This window comes from Aspergillus pseudoviridinutans (genome assembly GCF_018340605.1).
Source record: "Aspergillus pseudoviridinutans IFM 55266 DNA, scaffold_2, whole genome shotgun sequence".
Lineage (NCBI taxonomy): Eukaryota > Fungi > Ascomycota > Eurotiomycetes > Eurotiales > Aspergillaceae > Aspergillus > Aspergillus pseudoviridinutans.
The window spans coordinates 3,400,946-3,425,433 of record NW_025091282.1 but is presented as its reverse complement, the minus strand read 5'-3'; the positions used below and the strand labels follow the sequence as shown (position 1 = coordinate 3,425,433).

At 50.7% G+C, this 24,488-nt stretch overlaps 9 protein-coding genes and 1 non-coding gene across 10 annotated transcripts; 4 read left to right on the top strand and 6 right to left on the bottom strand.

Annotated features, from left to right (window-relative positions):
* Nucleotides 1-1,013: 1,013 nt before the first annotated feature.
* Nucleotides 1,014-2,451, bottom strand: Asppvi_003254 (type I HSP40 co-chaperone YDJ1; the record flags this gene model as incomplete). Its single annotated transcript, XM_043299222.1, has 4 exons — nt 1,014-1,330; nt 1,393-2,211; nt 2,275-2,344; nt 2,416-2,451. The coding sequence occupies 4 exons, from the start codon at nt 2,449-2,451 to the stop codon at nt 1,014-1,016; spliced, it is 1,242 nt and encodes a 413-aa protein (XP_043155157.1).
* Nucleotides 2,452-3,969: 1,518 nt separating this feature from the next.
* Nucleotides 3,970-4,620, top strand: Asppvi_003253 (cytosine deaminase; the record flags this gene model as incomplete). Its single annotated transcript, XM_043299221.1, has 3 exons — nt 3,970-4,128; nt 4,238-4,503; nt 4,599-4,620. 3 exons carry the CDS (start codon nt 3,970-3,972, stop codon nt 4,618-4,620), a joined length of 447 nt encoding a protein of 148 aa, XP_043155156.1.
* Nucleotides 4,621-4,747: 127 nt separating this feature from the next.
* Asppvi_003252 (uroporphyrinogen decarboxylase HEM12) lies at nt 4,748-6,052 on the bottom strand (the record flags this gene model as incomplete). Its single annotated transcript, XM_043299220.1, has 4 exons — nt 4,748-4,821; nt 4,876-5,799; nt 5,897-5,938; nt 5,998-6,052. The coding sequence occupies 4 exons, from the start codon at nt 6,050-6,052 to the stop codon at nt 4,748-4,750; spliced, it is 1,095 nt and encodes a 364-aa protein (XP_043155155.1).
* A 259-nt stretch (nt 6,053-6,311) lies between these two features.
* Nucleotides 6,312-7,927, bottom strand: trm82 (putative tRNA methyltransferase; the record flags this gene model as incomplete). Its single annotated transcript, XM_043299219.1, has 3 exons — nt 6,312-6,705; nt 6,759-7,454; nt 7,512-7,927. The coding sequence occupies 3 exons, from the start codon at nt 7,925-7,927 to the stop codon at nt 6,312-6,314; spliced, it is 1,506 nt and encodes a 501-aa protein (XP_043155154.1).
* Nucleotides 7,928-8,325: 398 nt separating this feature from the next.
* Nucleotides 8,326-9,399, top strand: Asppvi_003250 (60S ribosomal protein uL10; the record flags this gene model as incomplete). The annotated part of the gene is made up of 3 exons (XM_043299218.1): nt 8,326-8,499; nt 8,556-8,625; nt 8,702-9,399. The coding sequence occupies 3 exons, from the start codon at nt 8,326-8,328 to the stop codon at nt 9,397-9,399; spliced, it is 942 nt and encodes a 313-aa protein (XP_043155153.1).
* A 637-nt stretch (nt 9,400-10,036) lies between these two features.
* On the bottom strand, nt 10,037-12,733 carry Asppvi_003249 (putative GARP complex subunit Vps53; the record flags this gene model as incomplete). The annotated part of the gene is made up of 3 exons (XM_043299217.1): nt 10,037-10,735; nt 10,795-12,590; nt 12,655-12,733. 3 exons carry the CDS (start codon nt 12,731-12,733, stop codon nt 10,037-10,039), a joined length of 2,574 nt encoding a protein of 857 aa, XP_043155152.1.
* Nucleotides 12,734-13,397: 664 nt separating this feature from the next.
* Nucleotides 13,398-15,651, bottom strand: Asppvi_003248 (mRNA export factor mexA; the record flags this gene model as incomplete). The annotated part of the gene is made up of 3 exons (XM_043299216.1): nt 13,398-13,445; nt 13,510-15,030; nt 15,232-15,651. 3 exons carry the CDS (start codon nt 15,649-15,651, stop codon nt 13,398-13,400), a joined length of 1,989 nt encoding a protein of 662 aa, XP_043155151.1.
* Nucleotides 15,652-16,150: 499 nt separating this feature from the next.
* On the top strand, nt 16,151-16,258 carry Asppvi_003247. The gene has a single exon. It is a non-coding gene; the product is annotated as a tRNA-Met (tRNA).
* Nucleotides 16,259-16,901: 643 nt separating this feature from the next.
* On the top strand, nt 16,902-18,346 carry Asppvi_003246 (retrograde cargo receptor ERV46; the record flags this gene model as incomplete). The annotated part of the gene is made up of 3 exons (XM_043299215.1): nt 16,902-17,094; nt 17,160-17,340; nt 17,404-18,346. The coding sequence occupies 3 exons, from the start codon at nt 16,902-16,904 to the stop codon at nt 18,344-18,346; spliced, it is 1,317 nt and encodes a 438-aa protein (XP_043155150.1).
* A 904-nt stretch (nt 18,347-19,250) lies between these two features.
* Nucleotides 19,251-22,940, bottom strand: Asppvi_003245 (PH domain protein; the record flags this gene model as incomplete). The annotated part of the gene is made up of 4 exons (XM_043299214.1): nt 19,251-22,238; nt 22,293-22,450; nt 22,509-22,856; nt 22,925-22,940. The coding sequence occupies 4 exons, from the start codon at nt 22,938-22,940 to the stop codon at nt 19,251-19,253; spliced, it is 3,510 nt and encodes a 1,169-aa protein (XP_043155149.1).
* Nucleotides 22,941-24,488: the final 1,548 nt, after the last annotated feature.

The window sequence follows — 24,488 nt, the reverse complement described above, 5'->3', positions numbered from 1 at the left end:
GGGCACTCATGCTCAATTGGCGTGGTATACCCAAATCGCCTCTCAAATGCCAGTCAAAGTTCGGAACGAAGAGAGATGGTTCAACCACAACCACCCATCCCAATAATCCACATGCTCCCAGCCCATCAATCAATCTTGCGCAATTCTACCTATAAGCTGCCTAGGTGCTCGAGGACCACCTCGTCTTCACTAACCTGAACTCCGACCCTAAAATCATACTAAGGGCCTTCCTTTTCCGAGTCAAGGATGGTAACCGTATCCCATCTCCATTCCAACAGCAAATCTCTGCGCAATGGGTTCAGAAAGCAAGGTAAGTACCGAAGTATATGCCGCCCTCCAAGTTGTAGAGTAACCCTGTTTGTCCCGACTACCTTTATCTCGAATGTCCAAAACGATGATGGGTGTAATGGTGACTGAAATCGGTCCAATGAGTGGAGTTTTAAGGGTCAATGTTTGTTTAATCGTCAGTTCTCCATGTGGCACAGCTCATTCTTAGTATGCAATTAGCGAAAGCCGAGCAATGAGTCTACCCCGGGTTATCAAATGGGTGAGTATTCTGCAAAAAGGCAATGGCGAGCGGCCAAGACTACGGAGTTCGTTGGAGCAGATATTCTTGAAGTTCAATACCCAATCCGCATTCAAGTCTATAGATGTGAAAGAAACACCATTCGCGGCATTCAAGCGAGCCGAAGCGACCGAATCTTCGATGAAACATCGTCATTCATCCTCATCATCTCATCAAAGTCAATGCTTCATCCCACAAAACAGAAAGGAAATCCTATGCAAGGGAATCTCAAGTATGATGAAAAAGTCAAACGAAAAAAGCGATCTCTCCATTGTCATCCCCCAGGTCTTCAGAGCGAACGCCATCGCAAAGCAAATCATTAAGTCAGAAACACAAAGGAACCGAATCGTACCAGGGACGGCTCCCCCACGTGGTATCATAAGCGACTCGCGTAAGTGCACCAGCACACATCAACTATATTAGCCACAACCATCTTCCCCAATGCCTTTTACTGCGAAGCACACTGCACCCGCTCAGCGCCAGGAGGAACATCATCGTCATCCTCGTCCATGGAGCTGGCGGCGCCATGAGCGCGTCTTTGAGAGCCCTCGCTGGCGTCAATGTCCTCCAGTTCGAAATCCTCAACCATCGAATCAGCCGGAGGCTGAGGCTGCTCCATACGAGGCGGCAGGACCTTCTCCAGGAGATCGAGGTTCTGGAGCTGATCCTTTTCAGGGAACTTGACGTCGAATTGGATGTACAGGTTACCGAAGTCGTGGTGGCGGTAAGAGGGCATACCCTGGCCCTTGATCACCTTGATGGCACCTAGAGGAGGTATTAGCTACAGCAACTCAACAAGGCTGAAGAATAAGTGCACAGAAACATACCAGGAGTGATGACCTCGCCGGCAGCGATGTTGACGGTCAACCACCGGTCATCAAGGTGCTCGATGTTGATAGTACCGCCGGCAAGAGCAGTCAGGAGGTCGATCTCAGCGTGGTAAAACAGATCGTCATCCTTGCGCTGGAAACGGGCATGGGGCTTCTGCTCAATCTCGAATACGACATCACCCGGTAGAACGCCAGGCATCTGGTCACCCTCGCCGCGGAACTCGATCTTGTGGCCGTTCTTGACACCCTTGTCGACGTGGACATGGAGCACCTTGCGCTCCACGACGGTCTTCTTACCATTGCAGCGCTTGCAACGGTCCTTCTCGCGGATGATCTCTCCCTCTCCGCTGCAGTCGGGACAAACGGTTTGGAATCGCTGGATCATGGGGCCCATCTGGCGCATCATCGTCTTCATACCGGAACCATTGCAGCCAGTGCAGGACTTGACGGCGCCTTCCTTACCACCACGGCCGTCACATCCGGGGCAAATGACGGACTTCTGCAACGCCAATTTTGAGACCTTGCCACGGTAGATATCCTCCAGGCTGACTTTGTGTACGTGGTGAATGGTACGGGCCTTCTTGGGGCCTTGATCCCGCATGCCACCGCCGAACATACCGCCGAACGCACCGCCGCCGCCGAAGAACTGAGCGAAGAGATCCTCGGCACCCATTCCTGGACCACCAGCACCGCCTTCAAGACCTTCTTCACCATATTGATCGTAAATCTGACGCTTCTGAGGATCCGAAAGAATTTCATAGGCACGGGACATTTCCTTGAACTTTTCGGCCGCTTCCGGATTGTTTGCATTCTTGTCTATAACAACGTCCTGTTAGACTCCAGATCCATCCGTTGCGAATATCACCGACAATGACATACCAGGGTGGTACTTGAGTGCACCCTTCTTGTAGGCGCTCTTCAGCTGAGCTTCAGAGGCTGTCTCGGGTACCTGACAATCAAACCGTCAATTCAACCCTGAAAATAACCTGAAAATAAAGATTTTAAGTGACTGATACTTACCCCCAGAGTGTCATAGAGCTTGGTATCCTTGACCATTGTGATATGGGTCTAAATGAGACTTGTTCGGAAAGATAGAACTAGCAACAAGAAAAAAACTTTTCGTCTAAGAAAAGACTGTCCGAAATCTGGACGGGTAGAAATGCGGAGGAGAAGAGAAGAGAGGAGAGAAGAGGTGTAGGAGAAATCGACCGGATCGTCAGATATCGAATTCAAAGGGTTTGAAGGTCGAACTGAGGTTGAGAGAAAGAATCTGGAGGTCTGACCCTTTCAAGATTATCAAGACAGGAGCGGCGACAGGCGGCTGTTCAGGCTGGAACCGTAACTTGTGAAATCTGATTACCAGGGCAGGCACCAAAGAACCACTTTTCTACGCGAAAGATGTTCTCTGATACGCCAGGCGTTTTCAAGATCCGCGTATCTAAAACGGAGATATGATATCTGGAAACTCCGAGGAGGTCGAGAGGAAGGGTTGAAGGGTATATCTAGTTGGTACGAGTCGCCTTAAAATGAGCAGGAACAGGTGATTACAGGCTCGCCTTTTCTTGCTTTTCAAGCAGGAAAGAATTCCCTTCATGCAAGCCTTACAAAGCTCCGAAAATGGTCGATACGACATTCTCGCTGCTTCGACTGACCCCGTCACAGGCTGAATCCATGGCCCGAGCGGGATTCTCTCAGTTTCGATGCAATTCCATGACCTTCCGTCCGCCTCGCAGCCTTTCCATGGCTGACTGGGGTTTTGTAATACGCTGTTTCTGACAACTATTTTCTATGGTCATTGCCGGCATTTTGCTGCGTAACAACTCTGTTTGAAAGTAATTTTCCGCTGTCTTCCACCAACCCTGTACATAACAATACAGCGCCGCGGAAGGACAATAGTCCGTATGAGCCCTGTCCAAGGCTCATTCTTAGATTGCTAATCTCTCCGCTTCAAATTTAAATGTCAATTTATAACAGTTCTGACCATTGGACAATTACATGAATCTTGCACTGTTTAATGGTGGAGGCGAATTTGTAAAGAGCCTTACCACCTACATCTTCTTTCCACGTATAGTTTGAACTCTGGTACCTTCGTTTAACTTTTCTTTCATCGGAGTAATCCGTACTGGGGCTCAGATGTGGCGGAAGTGTATGAATTGCCTCCGATTGTTATCGATAAGAGATAAGGGACAACCCCAGAAGGAAGGAGGGGATTTTCCGACCTGACATGCATTGATGCGATCGTGATCGTTGCCATTATTGTACCTACTCTACGAATGCGGACAGCTTGCACTTCACATCTAAGTAAATAATCTGGTAGTCGATACGGAAACTCGGACTCAAGCGAAACAAATCTGCTCGTGAGTCGTGAGTCTGATGCCATGAGAGCAATGCTCGTCGGCCTCGGAAGTTATCAACGACAAGCTGTACCGAGATAGTGGACCCGTCAAAACCCACCTCTGATATTGACTGCATAGTTATCTAGAATTCATCCTTCTTTTAGCAAACTCGTGTACTGAGCTTGCTTTCCTTGATACTCTGTACTCACATTGTACTCACATCTTGAAACTCTTCACAATGGAAACGGATGCCGGTTTCATCGCTGCCTTGGAGGAGGCAAAGAAAGGTGCCGCTGAAGGTGGAGTCCCAATCGGTGCAGCTCTGGTGTCCAAGGATGGCAAGATCCTTGGCCGTGGACACAATATGCGCGTTCAGAAAGGAAGCGCAACCTTGCATGTTAGTCCCAATTGATACAATTTACTTCTGTTTTGGATCGCTGTCGATCATTCCTGTACGCGCCGGCATTGCAATGGCACAAGCGAAGCTCACATTCAATTCATCGTAGGCCGAGATGTCAGCTCTCGAGAATTCTGGCCGTCTTCCCGCCTCCGCCTATGAGGGTGCGACTATGTACACCACGCTGTCACCATGCGACATGTGTACGGGTGCCTGCATACTTTACAAGGTTAAGCGGGTTGTCATCGGGGAGAACAAGAGCTTCATGGGCGGCGAGGAGTATCTTCTGAATCGGGGTAAAGAAGTGGTTGTGCTGGATAATGAGGAGTGCAAGCAATTGATGGAGAAGTTTATGAAGGAGAAGCCGGAGCTTTGGTACGTCTTCAGTCTCGACGCCGGTTTTCTTGCGCTCCATTCCCTCGCTACTCTTCTTGCGGTTACAGAGATTGACACTAATCATGTCGTTATAGGAATGAGGACATTGCTGTCTAAGCATACCGATATAGCAGTCTTTGAGAAAACGCCTTCGAATGGAGATGTGTACAAATGATATAGTGTAAATAGGCTAGATGCTCAATATGATGCTTTTTCATGCCTGGGCACAGGGTATATCGTCTGTCTATTCGGCCGTCAAGCGGTGAATCTCTTCGAAGAAGAATTTGAGATCGTCCGGTTGCACAAATGGAGTGATACCTGTTACCATTAGCGGTTGCATTGATGAAGTCCGTACAGGAGATGAGATTTTACCGTGACCCAGGTTGGCAATCCATCCTTGCTTGCCACCTTGGAAGCCCTTGACCATAACCTCGACGGCTTCGGTGATTGCTTCGCGACTACCGTAAAGTACGCCGGGGTCGGCATTGCCCTGGATCGTTACGCGGCCCTTGGCAATCTGCATCGCCTCAGCAGGATCGTGCAACCAGTCAAGACCGACAACATTATAGCCCGATTCGCAGAGATCTTCGAGAGCGTACCACGCCCCCTTGGCGAAGACGGTCATTGGCACGCGCTCCAGACCCATCGCGTCCAGTCTCTTGGGCAGGTTGGCAGAAATGTACCGCAGATACGGGAGAGAGAAGGTCTTGAAAGCCGCAGGGGACATTTCTCCAGCCCAGGAGTCAAACACCTGGACGAGCTGCGCTCCCGAGGCGACCTGGAGAGCCAGATATTCAACGCAGATCTCGGCAATCTTCTGCAGCAGTGCCTGCGACTCCTTCGGATACTTGTAGATCCACTTCTTGGACTGCACAAACAGCTTGGTCCCGCCTCCTTCAACCATGTAGCAGAGCAGAGTCCATGGCGCACCGCAGAAGCCAATCAGAGGCACACGGCCTTTCAACTTGTGCCGGGTAAGCGTGATGGCCTTGTACACATAGTCTAGCTCCTCCTTCACGTTGACCTCCTTCTGCATAACCTTCTCGTATTGTCCGTCATCTGGCGACATCAGAGGTTCAGGGAAGTGAGGTCCCTTCTTGTCCACCATCTCGACCTGCATGCCCATCGCCTGGGGGATGACAAGGATATCCGAGAAGATGATCGCAGCATCGATCAATCCGTCGTACCGATCCACGGGCTGGATGGTCAAGGTGGATGCAATCTCCGGATTCCGGCAGCATTCGAAAAAATCGCGGTTTCCTTTCGCTTCATGGTATTCGGGGAGGTAACGGCCAGCTATAGCATTGACTGCTTAGTACCAGAGACAGGCAAGGAGTAATGCAATGATAGGCTTCAATGATACACAAAGTAGGAAATTCGTTCAGGAACATACCTTGTCGCATAACCCATATTGGCGGACGCGGAACTCTCTCGCCTAAAGATCACGTCAGTCCCTTCAATTGTCTGCGCGCGGGATCTCGAGTCATCGTATACCTCTGGCGGCTCTGAGCAAAAGGTCGTTCTTCAAAGGCTCAAACTTCTCTTGCATTTTGAATATGAGTGGGAGTTATATTGTAAAATAAAAAGTGATCTGAGGCGGGGTGACATTTCACCTCGGGTTGCAGAGTGCGGGCCCAGCCGGCAGCCAGCCGCCATCGATCGATATCCTAGAGTGTATTTAAATCGGAGTATCAGAAGCTCTTACAACACTTGTCCTACGAAAAGAAAGCATGAAAACATGCTGAGACAACTCAGTATTTATGCAATATTCTATGCTAATTAAGATATTGTACATTTTATCTTCAACATTAGTCGTCGTCACCAAAGTTCTTTTTCCGCAGATTGCCCAAACTATACAACGAATCGTTCAACTCCTTCTTGTGCTTCTCTTCGAGGTCTGCTGATATCTCGGAAGTACCTTCGGAATTTATCTGTGCAGTGATCGCGTCTGATGTGGGCTCCCAATCAAGACCGTCTGACGCTGGCTTCAAGCGGAAAGCCTCAACCAGGGTCGACGGTGAGGGGGCAGCAGTTCTCCATTCTTGCGTGGACCCAGACTCCCGCACTGTGTCGATGGATACTACAATCGAGCTGCTCTCGGTGGGAACTGTTAGGTCAAGTACGTTGCCAGAAGCCTGGATGGAGTTCTGTGCTTTCAGCGAGCCATCAGACTCAAGCGTAAAGCAAAGAAGCTTTGAGGACCTGGAATGGATCATGAGTGTCATTCATGAAGTATTTCGTATGAGTGAACTTACCCGTCTAATGCAACGAGGATGACATTCGCATTCTCCTGAGAGTTTGCGGGCTTGGTAAGCGACAGCGCCCAGATACGACGTACAATAACTTCAGAGTCCGTGCCTTCTTCAACCAAGGGGGCTTTGTGTACGAGACGGCCCTCCTTCCATCTCCACACAATCAAGTGATCATCAGCTCCGCCTGAAACGAGATATTTCGGTGCCCATTCGGGAATGCACAGGCTACTAACGAACGAGGTGTGCCCCAGGCAGTAGTTCTCAATAATATGCGCTTGAGGAGGCCCGCGAGAAACCCGAATATGTTCATCGCGGTCAGCGGTCAAGATGTATGATCGCTTTCGACCCGAAGTTGCATCCAGTGGGATGGATACGTAGGCTAAGTCTGTGAGCATCGACACATGCCCGAGGATCAAATGAAGTTCAAAGGCAGACGTGGACTTTTCTTCGGCCGTCTTCTCTTTCTGGCCATAATGTCGCAACTGCTGTTCCAGCGATGCCAGGTTTCGCTTACTGTGGACAGTCAAAGTCGTTGCTGCTGGCTGATTCGGCTTGATTTTGCCATGGACTTTGGGCGCAATACTTGATTTTCCAGTATCGATCAGTGGTAAAGAATAGACATCCCCGAACTTATCCCCACACAGGATAGTTTTATCATCCTCAACCAAGGCGATCGCAGATGGACGCTTGGGCATATGTCTACCAGAACGTAAGCATTTCCCTTATATATTATAAAGAAATCGATAACGAACATACCTCTCGCTCAATTGCTTGAGATTGCCACCCTCTTCTAGCTCAAAGACCCGAAGACACTTGTCTTCACCAGTGACGGCAACCACATAGTTGCCGTCAGATGACACGGCCAAGATGGGGATCGTTGACCAAGTGGTTGAGGTTTCCGATTGTCCTCCTTTCGCTATCTGCTCCGGGACTGGAGACACCTTTCTCTTTTTAGCTGATGGCTCGTCTCCTTCAGAGCTTGGTGCTACACTGACTACTGTAGAATCTGCAGCATTGGCAGCCTCAGGCCAGATAGCAAGCTGTTTGCCGGTCTCAGCAGCGTATGTGTATATTTTCGAGCCAGCAGAAGCGACAAACAGATTGCGGAAACCAGCTGTTTGCCTCTCTACATATCTGATGCATTGAATCGGATGTTGGTAGTTGACCACCATATTGAGAGGTACAGGTCGTGCGATAATACACCCAAATATTTTGTAGATTTGACTAGATGATTGCTCAAGCACGACGACCAAAATCAKAGAAACAAATAGGTGTGAGCGACCAAAGTTCAAACCCCAACAAGACTTGTATAGGTCGTCGATTCGTCACAACTACAGGCCTATACACTGACTCCGGCCCTAACGCCGCATGGGGCATTTTTGCACTGCGGCGGGTGGAGCTCACGTGACTGCCTCGCTTCGCGAATCCACACGAAGAATTTCCCCAAAATGACCGCCGGCGGAATTTCTCTTGATGAACTTTCAACGTCACGATTCATATCGGACAACATCAAATTTCACGAAATTCCTCCTTGCCCTTAAATAACCTATCTTCAGTGAATTAAGAAGACATGGGGGGCAAGTCTGCTAGCAAGGCCGCTTACTTCGATAAGCTCAAGAGCCTTCTCGATGAGTACAACACCGTCTTCATTGTCGGTGTCGACAATGTCAGCTCTCAGCAGATGCACGAGATCCGTGTGGCTCTCCGTGGTCAGGCCGTCGTCCTGATGGGTAAGAACACTATGGTATGTTTAATCACCCTGATTTTACAGTTTCCGCAGCCATTGACTATGAAATTCAGGTTCGCCGTGCCATCAAGGGCTTCATCACCGACAACCCGGAGTACGAGCGTCTGCTTCCTCACGTCAAGGGTGAGTAGGATACCCTTACCCATGTGGGACAGGAAACAACGGAATTGGGCATTGGTAGCTAATTTCTGTATGATAGGCAACGTTGGTTTCATCTTCACCAACGGTGACCTGAAGGACGTCAAGACCAAGATTCTGGCCAACCGTGTCGCTGCTCCTGCTCGTGCTGGTGCCGTCGCTCCCGCCGACGTCTGGATTCCCGCTGGTAACACCGGTATGGAACCCGGTAAGACTTCTTTCTTCCAGGCTCTCGGTGTCCCCACCAAGATTGCTCGTGGTACCATCGAAATTACCACCGATCTGAAGCTCGTTGAGGCTGGTCTCAAGGTCGGTCCCTCTGAGGCCACCTTGCTGAACATGCTGAACATCTCTCCCTTCACCTACGGTATGACCATCGCCCAGGTGTACGACAACGGCCAGTGCTTCCCCCCCCATGTTCTGGACATTGAGGAGTCCCAGCTCCTCGATGCCTTCAGCAGCGCCATCAAGACCATCACCACGGTCTCCCTGGCCCTCAACTACCCCACTCTGCCCTCCGTTATGCACTCTCTCATCAACGGCTACAAGAAGGTTCTCGCTGTCGCCATCGAGACCGACTACAGCTGGCCCGAGATTGAGGACCTCAAGGACCGCATCGCCAACCCTGACGCTTACGCTGCTGCTGCTCCTGCTGCTGCCGCCCCTGCTGCCGGTGGTGCTGCTCCTGCTGCTGAGGAGAAGAAGGAGGAGGAGGCTGAGGAGTCCGACGAGGACATGGGCTTCGGCCTCTTCGACTAAACTCGTTGCACACTTGCGCGAGTTACGGTTGCCATGTATTAGACCATTCCATGTCCGATCTTGACGGTCGGACTAATGAAAAAATGACTATCATGGATTTTATGAACTTTCCATTCTCATCTAGATGTGGACGTAGACACGCTCCACTATCTTTCGATGAGTAACAGGTAAGCCAGCATTTCCCCTTGGTTTTCTCTTCTCCCTACACCTGCACATTCCCTATCCTGGCGGATGATTATATTTTTTAACTCGGAGCCCCTGGAGGGTGCCTTGAAGATCAAAAACAATGCAACAACAAACACTCTAATTTTTTGATGACGCCTATTTCTATCCTTTGCCTCTTTGCCATCACATGCACTCGCCGATTTATGACTGGATGCTAATTGTGATAACAGGATATACAGGAAATTCTTGACGCGACTTTCGTAGAACCAACAGTAACACCTATCTGCGCGCATTACGCCTGTAGGATCTCACCACCTAAGTTTAGCTTTGCTATAGCAGGTAGTTGTTCTATGAATGAATATCATTTGTCCACGTTTCTGGTATTGAACCGTTTTGTGATGTGTAGAAAGTACATTTCCCGATGCAAATATATATATAGTCTTCTGGTATCCACAAGCAAACACAACCATCCTCAACTACCGCCAAATCTCCCACCGAACCCTCCCAGATCTCTTCTAAAGAATTTCCCAATGTTCTTCAAATTCTCGTTCAGATTTGAGCTCATGTCCCCGCCTTGACCCTGACCCTGCCCTGTCGTTCCTGAAGGCGTAGAGGTGGATACCGCGCCGCTGTTGCCACTAAGATTAGTCGCGCTGGACGAACTCATCGGCGTGCCAAATCGGTCGACGCCATCCTTGGCTGCTGAGATGATGGCGGACCCCAGCATGGACGGGTCAAAGCGAGTAGGTAGATTCGAGGCGCCAATGGACGCGGCAGCTCCTAGTCCGAGCCCCTGGGAGACGGAACTCGACGAGGGGGCGGGAGTGGTCTGCATGGCTGCCAGGACGGGATTGCTCTGCTGGAGATTCGAGGCGTAGCGATCGGAGGTGCGATGGATCTGGAACAGTTCCACGAGGTGGTTCTGCTCCTGGCGGCTGCGGATGCCCTTGAGGTCGAGGATCTTGCGGAAATTCGCATTGTTGCGGTCCGCAATGTGGATGAGATATGCTTGGACGAGGGCTTCGGGGGGCGAGGGGTGCACTTGCAGGGTTTTCAGTAGGGTTTCGATCTTTGAGAAGCTGGCGTTGACGCGCTTTACGAAACTTGCTGGGGCTGGTGCGGGGAGGAGGGAGGAAAGGCCGGTTTTGAGTGTGTATGTGTCCAGAAGCATCTGATTTACATTAGTCTTCAATCGACGACATTTCACGAGGTTAGAGGCGTAGTACATACCTGCTCCGCGCCAGTCTCCGTAATAGGTTTGCATTGGAATAAATTCGAGATGAACTGGGTCGACACGAGCTCTACAACATGATCGGCGAAAGCTCTGGCATACTGCTGCTTATGCAACAACTGCAAAATTTCCGAGAACGTGGCCTGGATCTTGGACAGAAGCTCCCCAACATAAGAGCTTTGGTCACTGACGGCCTCGAGCCGACTCCAGGGCGTGTTGCGCATTTCGCGCCATGAGGGTTCTAGATTGATCTCGACTTTCCGTACAAGACCCCTAATTGCGGCAGATGCAATGCCCATGAAAGAATCTGCTTGACTTTGCAGGTCCACACTTTGCTTGAGGTTCTTGTCGAGCCTGCCTTTGATCTTCTCTTCCAACTGGTTGCAAGTGGTGTAGCAGTAATCGGCTGTATTGAGGACCAAGATGAGGTCCTCCAAGGATGGCACATTCGACGGTGTATGTCCTGTTGGCCGTTCACTGATATAATTCAGAAGGACCTGCTGCGCATACTGGTCCAGATACTTGGCAAAGACCTTGGCTAGGTCAGCAAGGCTTGCGCCGGTGGAGAGTTTCGCACACTGCTGCAAAGAGTGTCTGTAGAAAGTAAATAGTTCTGTAGATGAGGATATTACGATGTGGGAATCGAATTCCTCATCCGGTGGCCTAATGGGTTGTTGCCGGTACTTGGGTATAAGCGCAGCCAGCTGCTTGTCTTGAGCTTCAACCCATACGCTGAGGTATGGTTCGAATGCCTCCGAAATAGCCTGGCCAAAGACAGGAGTCTCGGTCGAGGCAAAGGTGTCAGTCGAGGGCCGGGCTGGGCTGGCAAACCGACGCTCAAGGGAATGCTCAAAGTCCAGGGTCTCCTGAAGACAAGAGAGTAGCAAATTAACATCGATCGTTTGACCGTTCCGAACAGACCGGGACAATATCCCCTTGAAATCCTCGCGGGTTCCCTCGCAGAAGACATTCGCGAGAATTTCATTGACCCTCCAAGACGCCGGGAAGATCGCCGCATACTCCTCGTCGTAGATCTTCAGAATGCGCCGGAACCACGAATACCTCCGCGAGATATTGTCCAACGAGCCCGCCTCTTCGTTGTTCCGGAAGACCTGCCGATATTCCCGCAACTGGAAATTGCAATACCAGGTCACCAGCCTGGATCTCGCGCTCTCCCCCAAGGCATCCACGACCTGACAGCCCTCCGACAGCGTGGTTCGATTCTGAGCAACTTCCCCTTTGGCAAACGCCAGCTCAAAATCCTCACAGACTTGTTCCAGCAATTCCCGTTGAATATCCGCCACGTTCCTACTCAGGAGCGCAATTTGGTCAATCGAGCGGTATGACTTGAAGTGCGCCATCAGCTGAATCACCGCCTGCAACAGATGGGCGCAGTCGCGGTACTGCCTCGACTTGCTCAGGGCACGGAGCTGGTCGTACGCCGTCGTCAGCATCTGCAGTCTCTTGAGTGCAGTCATGGACTGTGTCAGATTCTTCTTCGCATTGTCCAGCTGCTTGATGTCTGCCGTCATCTCCGTAATCGCTTGTTCCGTCTTGGATGCGCGGTCGCGTACATCGTCGATTTTCTTGAACAGCTCCGTCAGGTCGGCCTTGGCTGCCTGGATGCGCTCCACACTCTCGGCATTGGAGGTGACCTGCTCCTCCACCAGCGTGGCAATATCATGGTCGAGCTCGTCTTCATATTCGCGTAGGGATTGAGACACCTCGGACACGGAGGAGAGGGTGGAGGGGTGGGAGAAGATCGCGTTCAAGTGGTCGATGGGGTCGTAATCAGCTATTTCATGCAGGGTTATTAGCGAGACCGTTTGAATGGAATTAAATCAGATTGTTGTGCTCACCTGCATCCAATGGATCGAGGTCCGCCGCGCCGTTGGGTGGCATATGGCCGGTAGAGGAGGTGGGAGTCGAGACGGACATTCCATTAGCTCTTAAGGGTAGTAAACGCAGGGCACATGCTGCAGTTGCGACAAGTGACCATCTGCCAATTGGCCCAAGTGAGACGACAAGAGATCAAAGGGGAACTAGGAGAGCGAGATTATATGAAGGGCTCTTTGTGCATTGGCTGCGGATAGCTGTCGATAATCAATTATCGGCGCGGAGCAGCTTAGCGTATGCCTTGGCGTTCAGGCACTCAACATTATTGATTCCAAGCATTTAGTATCTACAACCAGGTCTTGCGCCAAAAATACCAAAGCAGTATAATAGCAGTGTCTTTGGAAGCTCAAAGTCCGTATCAAATGTTATCAGCATACTTAAGAAACCCATCTACGTCTCAAGGAAATTGTTGCTGTAGTGTGAATACCGCAGCAGATAGCGGCCGAATGTATATTTTCTCTTTCTATGCGGACATGATATCGTAGCATTCAGATGGATAACGCTCTTTTGAAAATAATAATAAAGCGAGATAAACCCAAATGGCTATTATGAAGCCAAACCATTCGCCAAAGCCATGCAGAAAAGCTAACCACCCATATGGTATGAATAGAATTTGTACTCCGAGTTACCGCACTTGTTTCCGTGGTGTGTTGAGTGATAATGAAGAGGTCGATCAAGATCGTTGGGCTGGTGACCATCTAAAGTGTTAGACAGTTCCGGGAAGGAAAGCATCTGGAGGTAATGTTCCTTGTGCCTGCAGATGCCAACGCAATTAGTTATAATGTATCATCGAGACGGACGAGTCCGGGTAAGCTTACCTTGAGTTGTTCGAAGTTCTTCAGAGCAGCCTCCATGTTCCAGCCATTTCCTGATAGAGCCATCTCGGAATACTGCAGAGTCATGTTCGTCTTCGTGCTCATCTGCATCACCAGCTGCTCTTGCTGGACCTGCGCCTCAGGCTTTCCGGGCAACGGCATACCATAGCCTTCCGGGACTGTCTGGGGAGCTGCTGGCTGAATTGCTGGCTGAACCGACGGAGGGGCCGTTGGCGTTTCAGGAACCCATGCCTCATGTCCTCCATATGCTCTCAGACAAAGAACGTCACTGACCACTCTGATACCACCAACTCCTCCACCAGGACCAAGGATAAATGTCCGATCAAAACTGCGCACCTCGACTTTTCCATCACTAAGCTCCTCAAATTTCCCATGAACCATGATCAGGAGACCACCAACTCCAGTGCTGCTCTGCCCGGACGGATCTGGAAGACCCGGCACGGGGAAGCATTCGATGAGCCATTCGTTGGGATGAGCTGCCACCTCAGGGTGTTTGGTTTTGGGCAGACTATTCCAGACTTCACGAATCTTCTCCACGCCGATATAGGCGCGAGACATTCTAGCTGGAAGGTGATTGATCTTGAGTAAGTTTCTGCTCTTTTTGATGTAAGGATCCCAGCCAGCGGTCTCGGTCTGTTGAGCCCTCGGCGCGGATGTGTTAACGTTTAAGGAGAAAGTCGAGTGATTGTCGTAAACGCCGTTGAGAAGGTCGTTGCGGTCATTATCATAACCAACGAAGAATGCTCGGACAAAGTTTTCCGCGATGTGCGATTCATCCAAGAAGTGAGGTGGTTGGACAGGAATCGGTGTTTTCTTCTGGGCAGCGATCTCCTCCGGTGTGCGAACTTCAACATTGTTCAATACTCGTAACTTCGGGTACCACTTCATCATTGTCTCCTTGAAGGTAGGATCGGCGCTAAAAGGAGAACCAGTAAGGTCGAGGAATTCAAGGTTGCGGAATTTCCACCGCCAACCGATCAAGGACTGCGCGTCTTTGAAGTTATTGTTCGAGAGGTCCAGGTTTTTCAAATCGGGGATCGTTTGGGCTAGACTTGTAACGACTGTGATGTTTGCGAGTTGGTTGTCTGCAAGACTGACACTCTCAACAGCCTCACGTCTTGCCGTAGAACTGTCGAAGTTCATCTCCCAGACTTTCATCAGGGCAGGGAAGAACTTGGACTCGGTGGATGTGCTATTGAAGATGCCCATGGCCAAAAGATCGGGGTCGCCGCCGAGCTTGGAAAGGTCAAGCAACTTTGTCTGTTGATAATATCGCTTGCTCAAAATCGCAGTCATCTTGCTCTTGGTATCGGCAGTCGAGGGAGCACCGCCATTTTGCGCGATATCTGAGAGCATCGGTTGATCGGTCATTCCATTCGCGGACGGCCCGTACGCTTCGATCGTAAGAGGCGCACCGGCAAAACTAAAACCATTCATCTGAAGCATTCTACCCAACAATTCGGGTCGGATAGACACTATTATAGAGTCGCCTTCAACTCGCGACTAGTGAAAGTTAGCAAGGCTTAAGAGACCTTGAAACCGCAGTCACCCAAACAAACAAACGCTCAAGAAAGAAAAAAGACCCTAGACGTTGCCGATCGTCGTTCTGAAATACCATGCCTGGAGAAGACGAGAACAGACCGGAGAGTACGACCGCTGCGCGTTTTTGCTGTCGGTGACCGCCAATTCTGGTGTTGCACATACCTTAGTTATTTTTGCGCGGGCGCCAGCTTTCGAATCGGGTGCAGTGAGTTTTTTCTCGAGGAAAGCGATGAGACTCTCAAGGCCTCCATCACGGTTGGAAGCCGCCTTGCTCTGTTTCCAGCCACGAACGCTGACCTGTTCCAAAGCCCCTCCTCGAGTTCCCTGCCGAATATTCGCTTGCGAGTCCGCATTACTGGCGATCGCTTTCTGAATCGCATTTAAAGTCCTGTCCCGAGCCTGAGGCCGTCCACCAGCCGGAGTCGCGCGGCCTGTGTCGCCGCGCGCCCTCTTTCCACGCCCGCGAGCGGCGCCCCCATCCATAGAAAGGTCGCCATCTCGGTCAATTCGTGTCGAACCCCGCTTGCGGATACCACCGCGATCTGAGGCGGCGGAGCGAGCTCGAGAGCCCTTTCCTTTCATGTTGTTTTAGTGTCAAGGAAAGTCGGAGCCAGAGGAGAGTGGAATGGGCTGGAAGTGGACGTTGGAAGGGTTTTAGGGTAGTAAGAGGCGAAAATGCGCGGTGCGCCTCGAGGAAACCGAGTTGAACTTAAAGATTCGACATGTAACGAAGGAAATAGGTAAGTGAGGAGAAAAAGGAAGTGAGTAATTTCAAGTATGTGGTTACAAAAGAGGTAGGCTGATGGAGTCGTATGTTTTTGAGGAGATCAACGAGGCGATGTGAACCTCTGGCTGAGGTTTGAGGCTGTCGGACAAAAAGTAGAGAACAAAAAAGTGACGTGAATCAAAAGCACTTCGGCAGGCTCCAGCCTGATCACGTGGGCGGACTTCTTGTCCTGGGTGTTGTTGATGCCTGAGGGGAGCTAGACCCATATCAAGCTGCGACCAGGGTTCCGCTGGTAAGGTAGCAAAATTTCTACTGGCTTATAGGATTGATTTCTAGCGCTGTCATCCAACGATTGCCTCTGTGGTGTAGTTGGTTATCACGTGAGTCTCATATCTCACATATGACTCAGAAGAGTACTTCTGGGACATCTCAAGGTCGGGAGTTCGATCCTCCCCGGAGGCAATTTTTTGCGTTTATTTTTTGCGTTAATAATCCTCTACCTTCACTTTGTGACAATCAAGACTGACATTGATTCTACCTAGTAGCTTATAGTGCAACCAGTATACCATCAAAGGGGCGATCTATTGTGCATCAAATTTCAGTATGTGAGACTGATGGGAGATTTAGTGGGCTCAAATGCACCAATCAGCAACTGCTCTCTGTCCTTTTTGAAATACCAATACCGATCCAGCCGAATTGCGCGGCTTATCAGTGGTACCTGATACGCGCTGTACTCCCAAGTGTCCATTGCCTCTTAGCGTGATCTACCTGGAGTAAAGCCGATGCTTTAGTTCGTTTTGGGATTCATCAGGACAGCTTGTTCCCAAAGCCGGACTTGATGAGGAGAAACTCCCCGACGCTCAATCTTGTTATTGCTGATGATTGTTTCGCCGAGTGACCTTACTGACCTGTAAGTTGCGTCGGTGCCCTCCTGTGCCGTTTTATTTACTTGCCGTGATTCCCAAACTGTTTACCAGTTGAGCTTCATTGACTTTGGATACCTCCGCTATAGATTCCCCTCCGTGGATTGTTGCTGATCAATTCGTCGAGCTGCTGCTCAACGTGGTCTACTTTTTCGACCTTATGATCGTCGCTCCTTGAAGAGATGCCTCCCAAGTCGCGATTTACGAGGCTTGATGCTTTCGCCAAAACTGTCGAGGATGCTCGCATCCGTACCACCTCCGGAGGTATCATCACTCTGGCCTCGTTGATAGTCATCCTGTATCTGGTTTGGGGAGAATGGCTGGATTATAGACGAGTGGTTGTTCTTCCAGAACTGGTTGTTGACAAGTCGAGAGGTATGGACCTACGGAGAACCGATAACATGGAAATAGAGACTGATGCGAATAATGGCATTGGACAGGCGAGCGAATGGAGATCCACATGAACATCACCTTTCCCCGACTACCATGCGAGCTTTTAACCCTTGATGTGATGGACGTCTCTGGCGAGCAGCAAGTTGGCGTGGCACATGGCGTGAACAAGGTGCGCCTGAGTTCGCCTGCCGAGGGAGGCCGTGTGCTGGATGTTCAAGCTCTGGACCTGTAAGCAGCCAACTTTCTTTTACCATTGTCGCCAATTGCTAACGAATGCGTTCCGTCCGTCAGCCACTCTAAAGAGGAAATCGMCAAACACCTTGACCCGAACTACTGCGGCGACTGCGGCGGCGCCGACCCTCTCCCCGGCTCCATCAAAGAAGGCTGCTGCAACACCTGCGACGAAGTGCGCGAAGCCTACGCAGCCAAGAACTGGGCCTTTGGCAAGGGTTCCAACATCGAGCAGTGCGAACGGGAGGGCTACGCGGCGCGCATCGACGCCCAGCGTCGCGAAGGCTGCCGCCTCGAGGGCATCCTGCGCGTCAACAAGGTCGTCGGCAACTTCCACATCGCCCCCGGCCGCAGCTTCACCAGCGGCCAGGTCCACGCGCACGACCTGCAAAACTACCTCGACCTCGAGCTCCCGGACAACGAAAAACACACCATGACCCACCATATCCACCAGCTGCGTTTCGGCCCCCAGCTCCCCGACGAGGTCTCCGACCGCTGGCAGTGGACAGACCACCACCACACCAACCCGCTCGACGACACGAGCCAGGAGATAAACGACCCGGCCTACAACTTCGTCTACTTCGTCAAAGTCGTCTCAACGTCCTACCTGCCCCTGGGCTGGGACCCACTCTTCTCGTCCGCCGCTCACAACGCGCACGACCAGACCCCCCTGGGCTCCCACGGCCTCTTGTACGGCCCCGGCGGCAGCATCGAAACGCACCAGTACTCCGTGACCTCGCACAAGCGGTCCCTGCGCGGCGGCGACGCCTCAGACGAAGGGCACAAGGAACGTCTGCACGCCGCGAACGGCATCCCCGGCGTCTTCTTCAACTACGACATCTCGCCGATGAAGGTCATCAACCGCGAGGCCCGCCCCAAGAGCTTCTCGGGTTTCCTGACGGGCGTCTGTGCCATCATTGGTGGTACTTTGACCGTTGCCGCGGCCATTGACCGTGGTCTGTACGAAGGTGCTCTGAGAGTGAAGAAGCTGCATTCGAGCTGAGTATCGTCCATATTGTCCAGAAAAGAAAATGAAAAGAAAAATACAGGTTGCATCACTTCCATAGGGTACGCAACTGAAATTTGATTTGAACGTGGTTGATACAGGGGTTGTCTTGCGGAAGAAGTGATTGGGATTACTGGTAGCCAAGGCGTTTCGGGTCTATCCAGCATTGCATTGTGTTTTTTTTCCCCTCCTTTTTATACTCGCAGGGAGCAGTGTCGAATTTGACAGAGCATACATAGCAAATCAGAGGAATATTGGTTTTAACTCTTTATGAGCTTCCCCTTGTGCTGTGACCGAATCGATGTACCCAGGAAGTGCTGGTCATGGACTATTTTCAGTAGCAAGTACAAGGGAGTAAAGATCACAAAACTGAGTAATAAAAAGATTGAAGGTGATAAAGCCAGGCCTGTATCCTGCCCAGTTGTATGTAATGCGTCCTATGTACACGAAACCAGCACAGTAAGCCAAAGACACACGTACGATCGAATGATTCTTTCCCAATGAGCAAAGCCAGTCCACCGCCGCAACGGCGTAAAAGACACGAAAGAATGACAAGCAACTGAAGCAGTACCGAAGACGCCAGACCTGCTCTCACAACTCCATTCAATGCGTAACGCAACGGAGCAATTGCAGTAGTAAAGTAAATGTGAGGAAAATCAGCAAGGGAAATCCTGCGTAGGAATCTAGACAGTCTAGTTCTAGGGAGCGTCAAGAAAGTTGGCATAGATGCAAGCCCTTTTTGAGGCAGATTTGCAAAAGTAGGAAAAAAGCATAACATCTGAAAAAGAGCGCAGACGCTGGTATAAGACGACAAAAGGAACGGAGCGATCGGGAAAAGAGGATAAGAGAGAAGGGATCTAGTGAAGGGAAGAAGGGTCGAAGTGTATCAAAGACGAAAGAACTAATAATGCAAAGGGTTTGCACTCCCAAAGTAGCCAGCTTGCTGGTTCAGAGGCTGGCTTTGCGGATACATTGGCGGTGTCTGGGGTGCCTGAGACGCAAATGGCCCGTACCAAGACTGACGGCGAGGCTCATCAGCACGATAAGATTGATTGAGCGCATCCCAAGTATGACTAGCCGCCGGAAGATTGTACACACTGCTCTGAAGGCCACTTTGTAGCCCGTAATTATGAGGAGGTGTTGTGGCAAGTTGCTGCTGTTGGTGGTGCTGCCAGTGCTGTTGCCGCTGTGCAATTGCGTGCTGCACCAGCTGATTCGACATTCCTTCTTTGATACTCTTCTTCTCACGCTCTCGAGCATCAATCGCACCAACAAGGCCCATTGGGTCAACGGGAGGTGCCTGTTTGCTCTTGTCATTAGAGATATCAAAGAAGGAAGATCCTGTCATACGAGCCACGTGCTCCTGCTCCCGAGCCGAGAGGTGGGATGAAATGTCGTTGTAGTTCATCATGCTACTAGCGCCACGGGAATGGGGCCGAGGTTGGGTGTCTCTGGGAATAGTCATCTGAGACTTGGAGCGAGTATGAGCCATCCAGTCTCCCGAAAGCGGTCTCCGAGGTGGAGGAGTAGTAGAAGTTGCCCGGTGGTGGTGTAGATGGATTGGTGGGCTAGGAGCAGCTCGTTGCTGCACGAATTGTTCTGGATTAAGACCACCACCAGGGGTCGTTGGACGTGCCATGCCCGGCTGCCATAGAATACTCCGCCGGTGGTCGTCCTGACTGGGAGACCTGGAATGAGCGTGGTCCATGGGATATGTCGGCACCGCATAGCGTTGTTTTTCCGTGGCATCCGAACCGGTCCTATGATGCGTAAACTTCTTCAGAGTGTCCGATGTGCTCGGACGTCCAGTGGTGGGCAGGTAGGTGAGTGTTGGCCCGAAATCTACCGTTGGAATGTCCGGATCGATTCGCGATGGCTCATCCAACGTATAACGGGCGTCCCCAATGACAAGATCCTTCTTGGGCTCCGTTCCCACGGTCTTCATGACCCCCATTCTGGGCTTCGAAAGAGACTTGACGGACTTTTTGCTATATACCGACTCGTGCGTACTAGCATAGTCAGGGGAAGTTGTGGAAGCGTCATCGTAGACGCTCTCATCATCAGGTTGGCGTTCTTTGACGGGCGAAGGGAATGACAGCTGCCGGGAGCCGACTCGGTTCAGGGCTTCTTCGTCCACTGTATGGCGCAGGTCGTCGTAACTGGGCTCCCCAGTGGGACTGGTAGCGTCAAACTCTCTCGGCTGCTGTGAAGGCACAGGCTTCCTTCTCACAGTTTTCGTACCGTCTTGGTGAAGGTCACCTGCGGTCGGTTTGACAAGTGGTGGGCMGAAGACGTTGTTCAAACTAACTGGTGCTGGCGAGCTTCGTGCTTGATCTGCGGAACTCTCATTCCTCGGAACTGATGGGCGGTTGAAGTTGTCGGTGCCACTGGACTCCTGGATTCCATGTTCGGCCGTTGAGGGTAGGGCCAAGTTGGACAAATTCATCTTTCCAGCGGCGGCGAGCTGTGTGAGAGTGCCGTCGGACATCCTGTTATTGGCCTTTCTCAGATCTGGCGAAGGTAATGGCCGGTTTGAAGGAGTCTCTCCTGGTGCATGCATAAACGCTGGCGGCATGGCTACCGGGTCAGGAGGGGATTGGGGACGTAGATTCTCCCCAATGGCGGCGGCCGGAGGATCTACTTGTTGCTTCCAGTCGCCCTCTTCACTGCTGCGGTCACTGAAACTAGCAGCGCCGGCCTGCTGCCGTTCCACCGGCACTAGATCTTGATCAGAAGATGACGGTGAGCCCTCCATGACCCGAGCCTGCAAGCGTTTTTGCATGGACTTGACTCCTGTCGTATCAGAGAAGCCTCGAGAATGATAACTGGATGCAATATCCTCTTTTGGCGATTCATTTAGGATGGCATCTGCTGACTGGTTGTATTCTGGCCGGCCCTCGGGTAACAAGTGATTGTTGCGAGTGGCCCCTGCGGGCACATTGCTATAGCGATTGGGGAGACTGGCCCTGTAGCGTGGTTTTCTTGAGGAAATACTGCTGGTCCTGCTCCCTGCCGCGGCCATACGCTGAGCAGTCGCGTCCTTCAGCTGCTTCCTCCATTCCGCCTCAGTCCAGGTGTGGCTACCCGGCATTTGCATCAGACTCGCCACATCCAGGATGTCCAGGTATCCATAGCGCCGTTGGTTGGGGAATGCGAACATGATGCTCTTGATGTGATTCGTGGCAGCGATGAGGCGTGTCGGCCGCCCATAGAGGTTGAAAGTGTCGAAAGTGGGGATGAGAAAGCGAACCATCATTTCGAAGCCGGTGATGGCAGGATGGACCTCAGGCATGACGAAGACGAACCCATCAGTAGTCGACTCTGGATTCGAATGGATTGTGACAGTCCCCTCAATTTTCACAAGAGTCGACTGATCGATCAAGGCCTTGGATTGGGGGTATATGGCATATGCAGCGTAGGCGTTTGTGATGGTCGCAATAGGTTTCGCCTTTTTGGTCTTCTTCGTGTCGTAAAATTTGATGTCTCCCGTGGCCAGTTTAGGCGCCCGATCATAGGCAGACTTCTTTAACGACTTCTGCGCCTTTTGGAACTCCTTCTCGTTCGGCGGTGAGATCACAAACCAGCATCGTCTCCAAGGCGTCCCTGCTCCGAATCGCACACGGGCCCAATCTTCCTGCCTGAAGCGGTTGCGCTCGAGAATGGATCGAATGTTGTTTAAATTTTTGCCTTTGCCGGCAATGATTGAGCCTGTGTACGCTTCATAGAGCGAGGTGTGTTCGAACAGGGCAAGACGGATGGCTGCGGCCCACTGGGTTAGTGAATGGAAAGAATTGAAAAGCAGCAAGTACCGATTCTGCCCGGCAGAACATATGCTCAAGACATTCTTCAATGGCTCCATTGCTTGGTTTCTGGTGGGCAACGATTCAATCTGCTTTTTTGTTAGGGAGTCCAATAATTCTATAACGCTTCATCCGGTACTCACGACTCGAATTGAAGCATCCGCCAGATTGATGAACGTGGAAGGGACTTCTTCGCCTTCAGGTGCTGCGTCCAGCGCAGCTGCATCCCATACTGAAAGTACAGTTCCGATAAGTTGCGCATAGCATTCAACCCATTGTCGATCGGAACAAGGCCGGCCCTCTAAATGCAATTGAATCAGTTCGTGCTGGTTTCGACAGACACTTGAGACAGCACATACGGGTATCCAGATCATTCAGTTTGAGAAAGTATCCTTCATGGTACAATTTGTTCGCATGGTTATTGAGGTAAGTGAATATCGGCTGAAGTTCGGGCGGCGTATCTTCTGAAAGCTCCGTCAACGGAGGATTGTGAGAGAAGATCGTCGATGCTGGCCGTGAAATGCGGCGTTCCGCTTTTGTTGTCAACTGCGACGGCGAGCCTTCGATCGGTGAGGGTGTATCGGGAGAAGGAGTCTCGAAACTTGACGGAGAATTGCCCAACGTGATTGAGGCTGAAGCCGTACGATGATGCTGTCCGGCATTCTCCTTGCGGGACGAGCCACCGAAGGCTGATATGAAAGACCGCACTGATAACGCAAGGGGTTATCAGTTACCGTCATTCGGAATTCGGGGAAGGGGATGATCGTCTACTCACCACGCGAACGAACCATAATGATCGAGGTCTAGACTCCGGTGACTGATCTATTGATAGAATGAGGTAGAAGCTGCAGAAGAGAAGGCCAGCTGCCGGCTCAACCCTTGAGATGACAGATATGACACTCTACCGCCAGGCAACTCGACCGGAACGATAGGAAAAAAGCGTCAGGTCGCGGTTAAACGACAGGCAAGTAACGAGAGATGAAAAGTAAGAAAAAGAGCAACAGTGTGTTGAATCCGGGCTCCTCCGCGCGGAGGTAGCAATGGGGTCTCGGGCCCGCCAAGAATGGGATTTATTGAAGAGAGGATTCCATGTAGGATTTGATGCTGGAGTAGACAAAAATAGCGTATTGAAAAGAGTGGCAGGACAGGTCACAACCGCAGTATCGCAATGACCGCCAAGATGGGCTGGTGACGAGAAAAGTTCAGGTTGCAAGCGCCTGACTTGGATAATCGCGTCACAGGCTTGCTGTTTCAGGCTCTCTTTGATCAGTGGAGAGAACGAAGGCGGGGCGAACAGCGACGAGTGGTGGTCGAAATGAGGAGAAGAGGAGAGAGGGAATAGGTTTTTCGAGGAGGAAACAATCAAAGAGAAAATCCAGAAAACGAGTGAGAGAGGAAAGAATAGAAGGAAATCAGAGAGATGAGGAAAGATGGATCATAGGGTAAGGTAGTAAGTACTACTTACTGCTACTCCGTAGTAGGAGGAGTAGTATCGTTGTAGGTAGTGATGGCTGCCGAACGTGGGTCTAATGATGGAAATGGTAATTGTATTACCACAAATGTTTCGCAGAGCTTTCTTTTTTCCTTTCCTTTTTTTTTCCCGTTTGAATTATCTTGTGGCGGTGTCCAGGATCGAGGGACGATCAGGAGAATATCGATTGTAGCCAAAGAATAGGGATGAAATAGGAGAAATAGTATCAGGAGAAGGAGTTGGATGGAACTATTAGATAGACTAGATACTAGGCATAATAATAATAATACACCATGTCTATCTACCAGGGCAGATAATAATACCTACCAATATTAGATCTACATGCAGAATGACTGGACCACCAGGCCAAGTCGCGGCTGGCGTCATTGCCGTTCTTTTTAGTCTTCCGCTTCGACACCTTTCATCATACCTGGAGGGTTTGACTTTTGGCTTATCCATCTCTTCCTTGAATGCGATCATTGCTCCCATTCCAGTTGGTCATGTCGTTCTGTTCATGATGTGATCAGACACATTCTTCTCTTGTGCCTCCACTTCCGTGTGTACTGCTGTTGCCAATGTTAAATTATAGGTAAAAGGTCACATCAACAGAGTAATCATTTAGTAGACCGTCACTGGTAAGTGTTAAAATGAATAATGATAGTAAATAGTAGTAATATTTATCATTGGCTGCTAAATCAACCGTGACGCGGCCAGACCAACCACCCCGCGGTAAAGACAGGAAGTGCCCAATAATAATAATAAATACTGTAGTCTGTATCTACCTACCTAGGGTAACTTATGTATACAGTAGACTAGACGCAATCTATTAGTATTTGTATAGTAGTGCCCTTATGGACGGATAAACAAA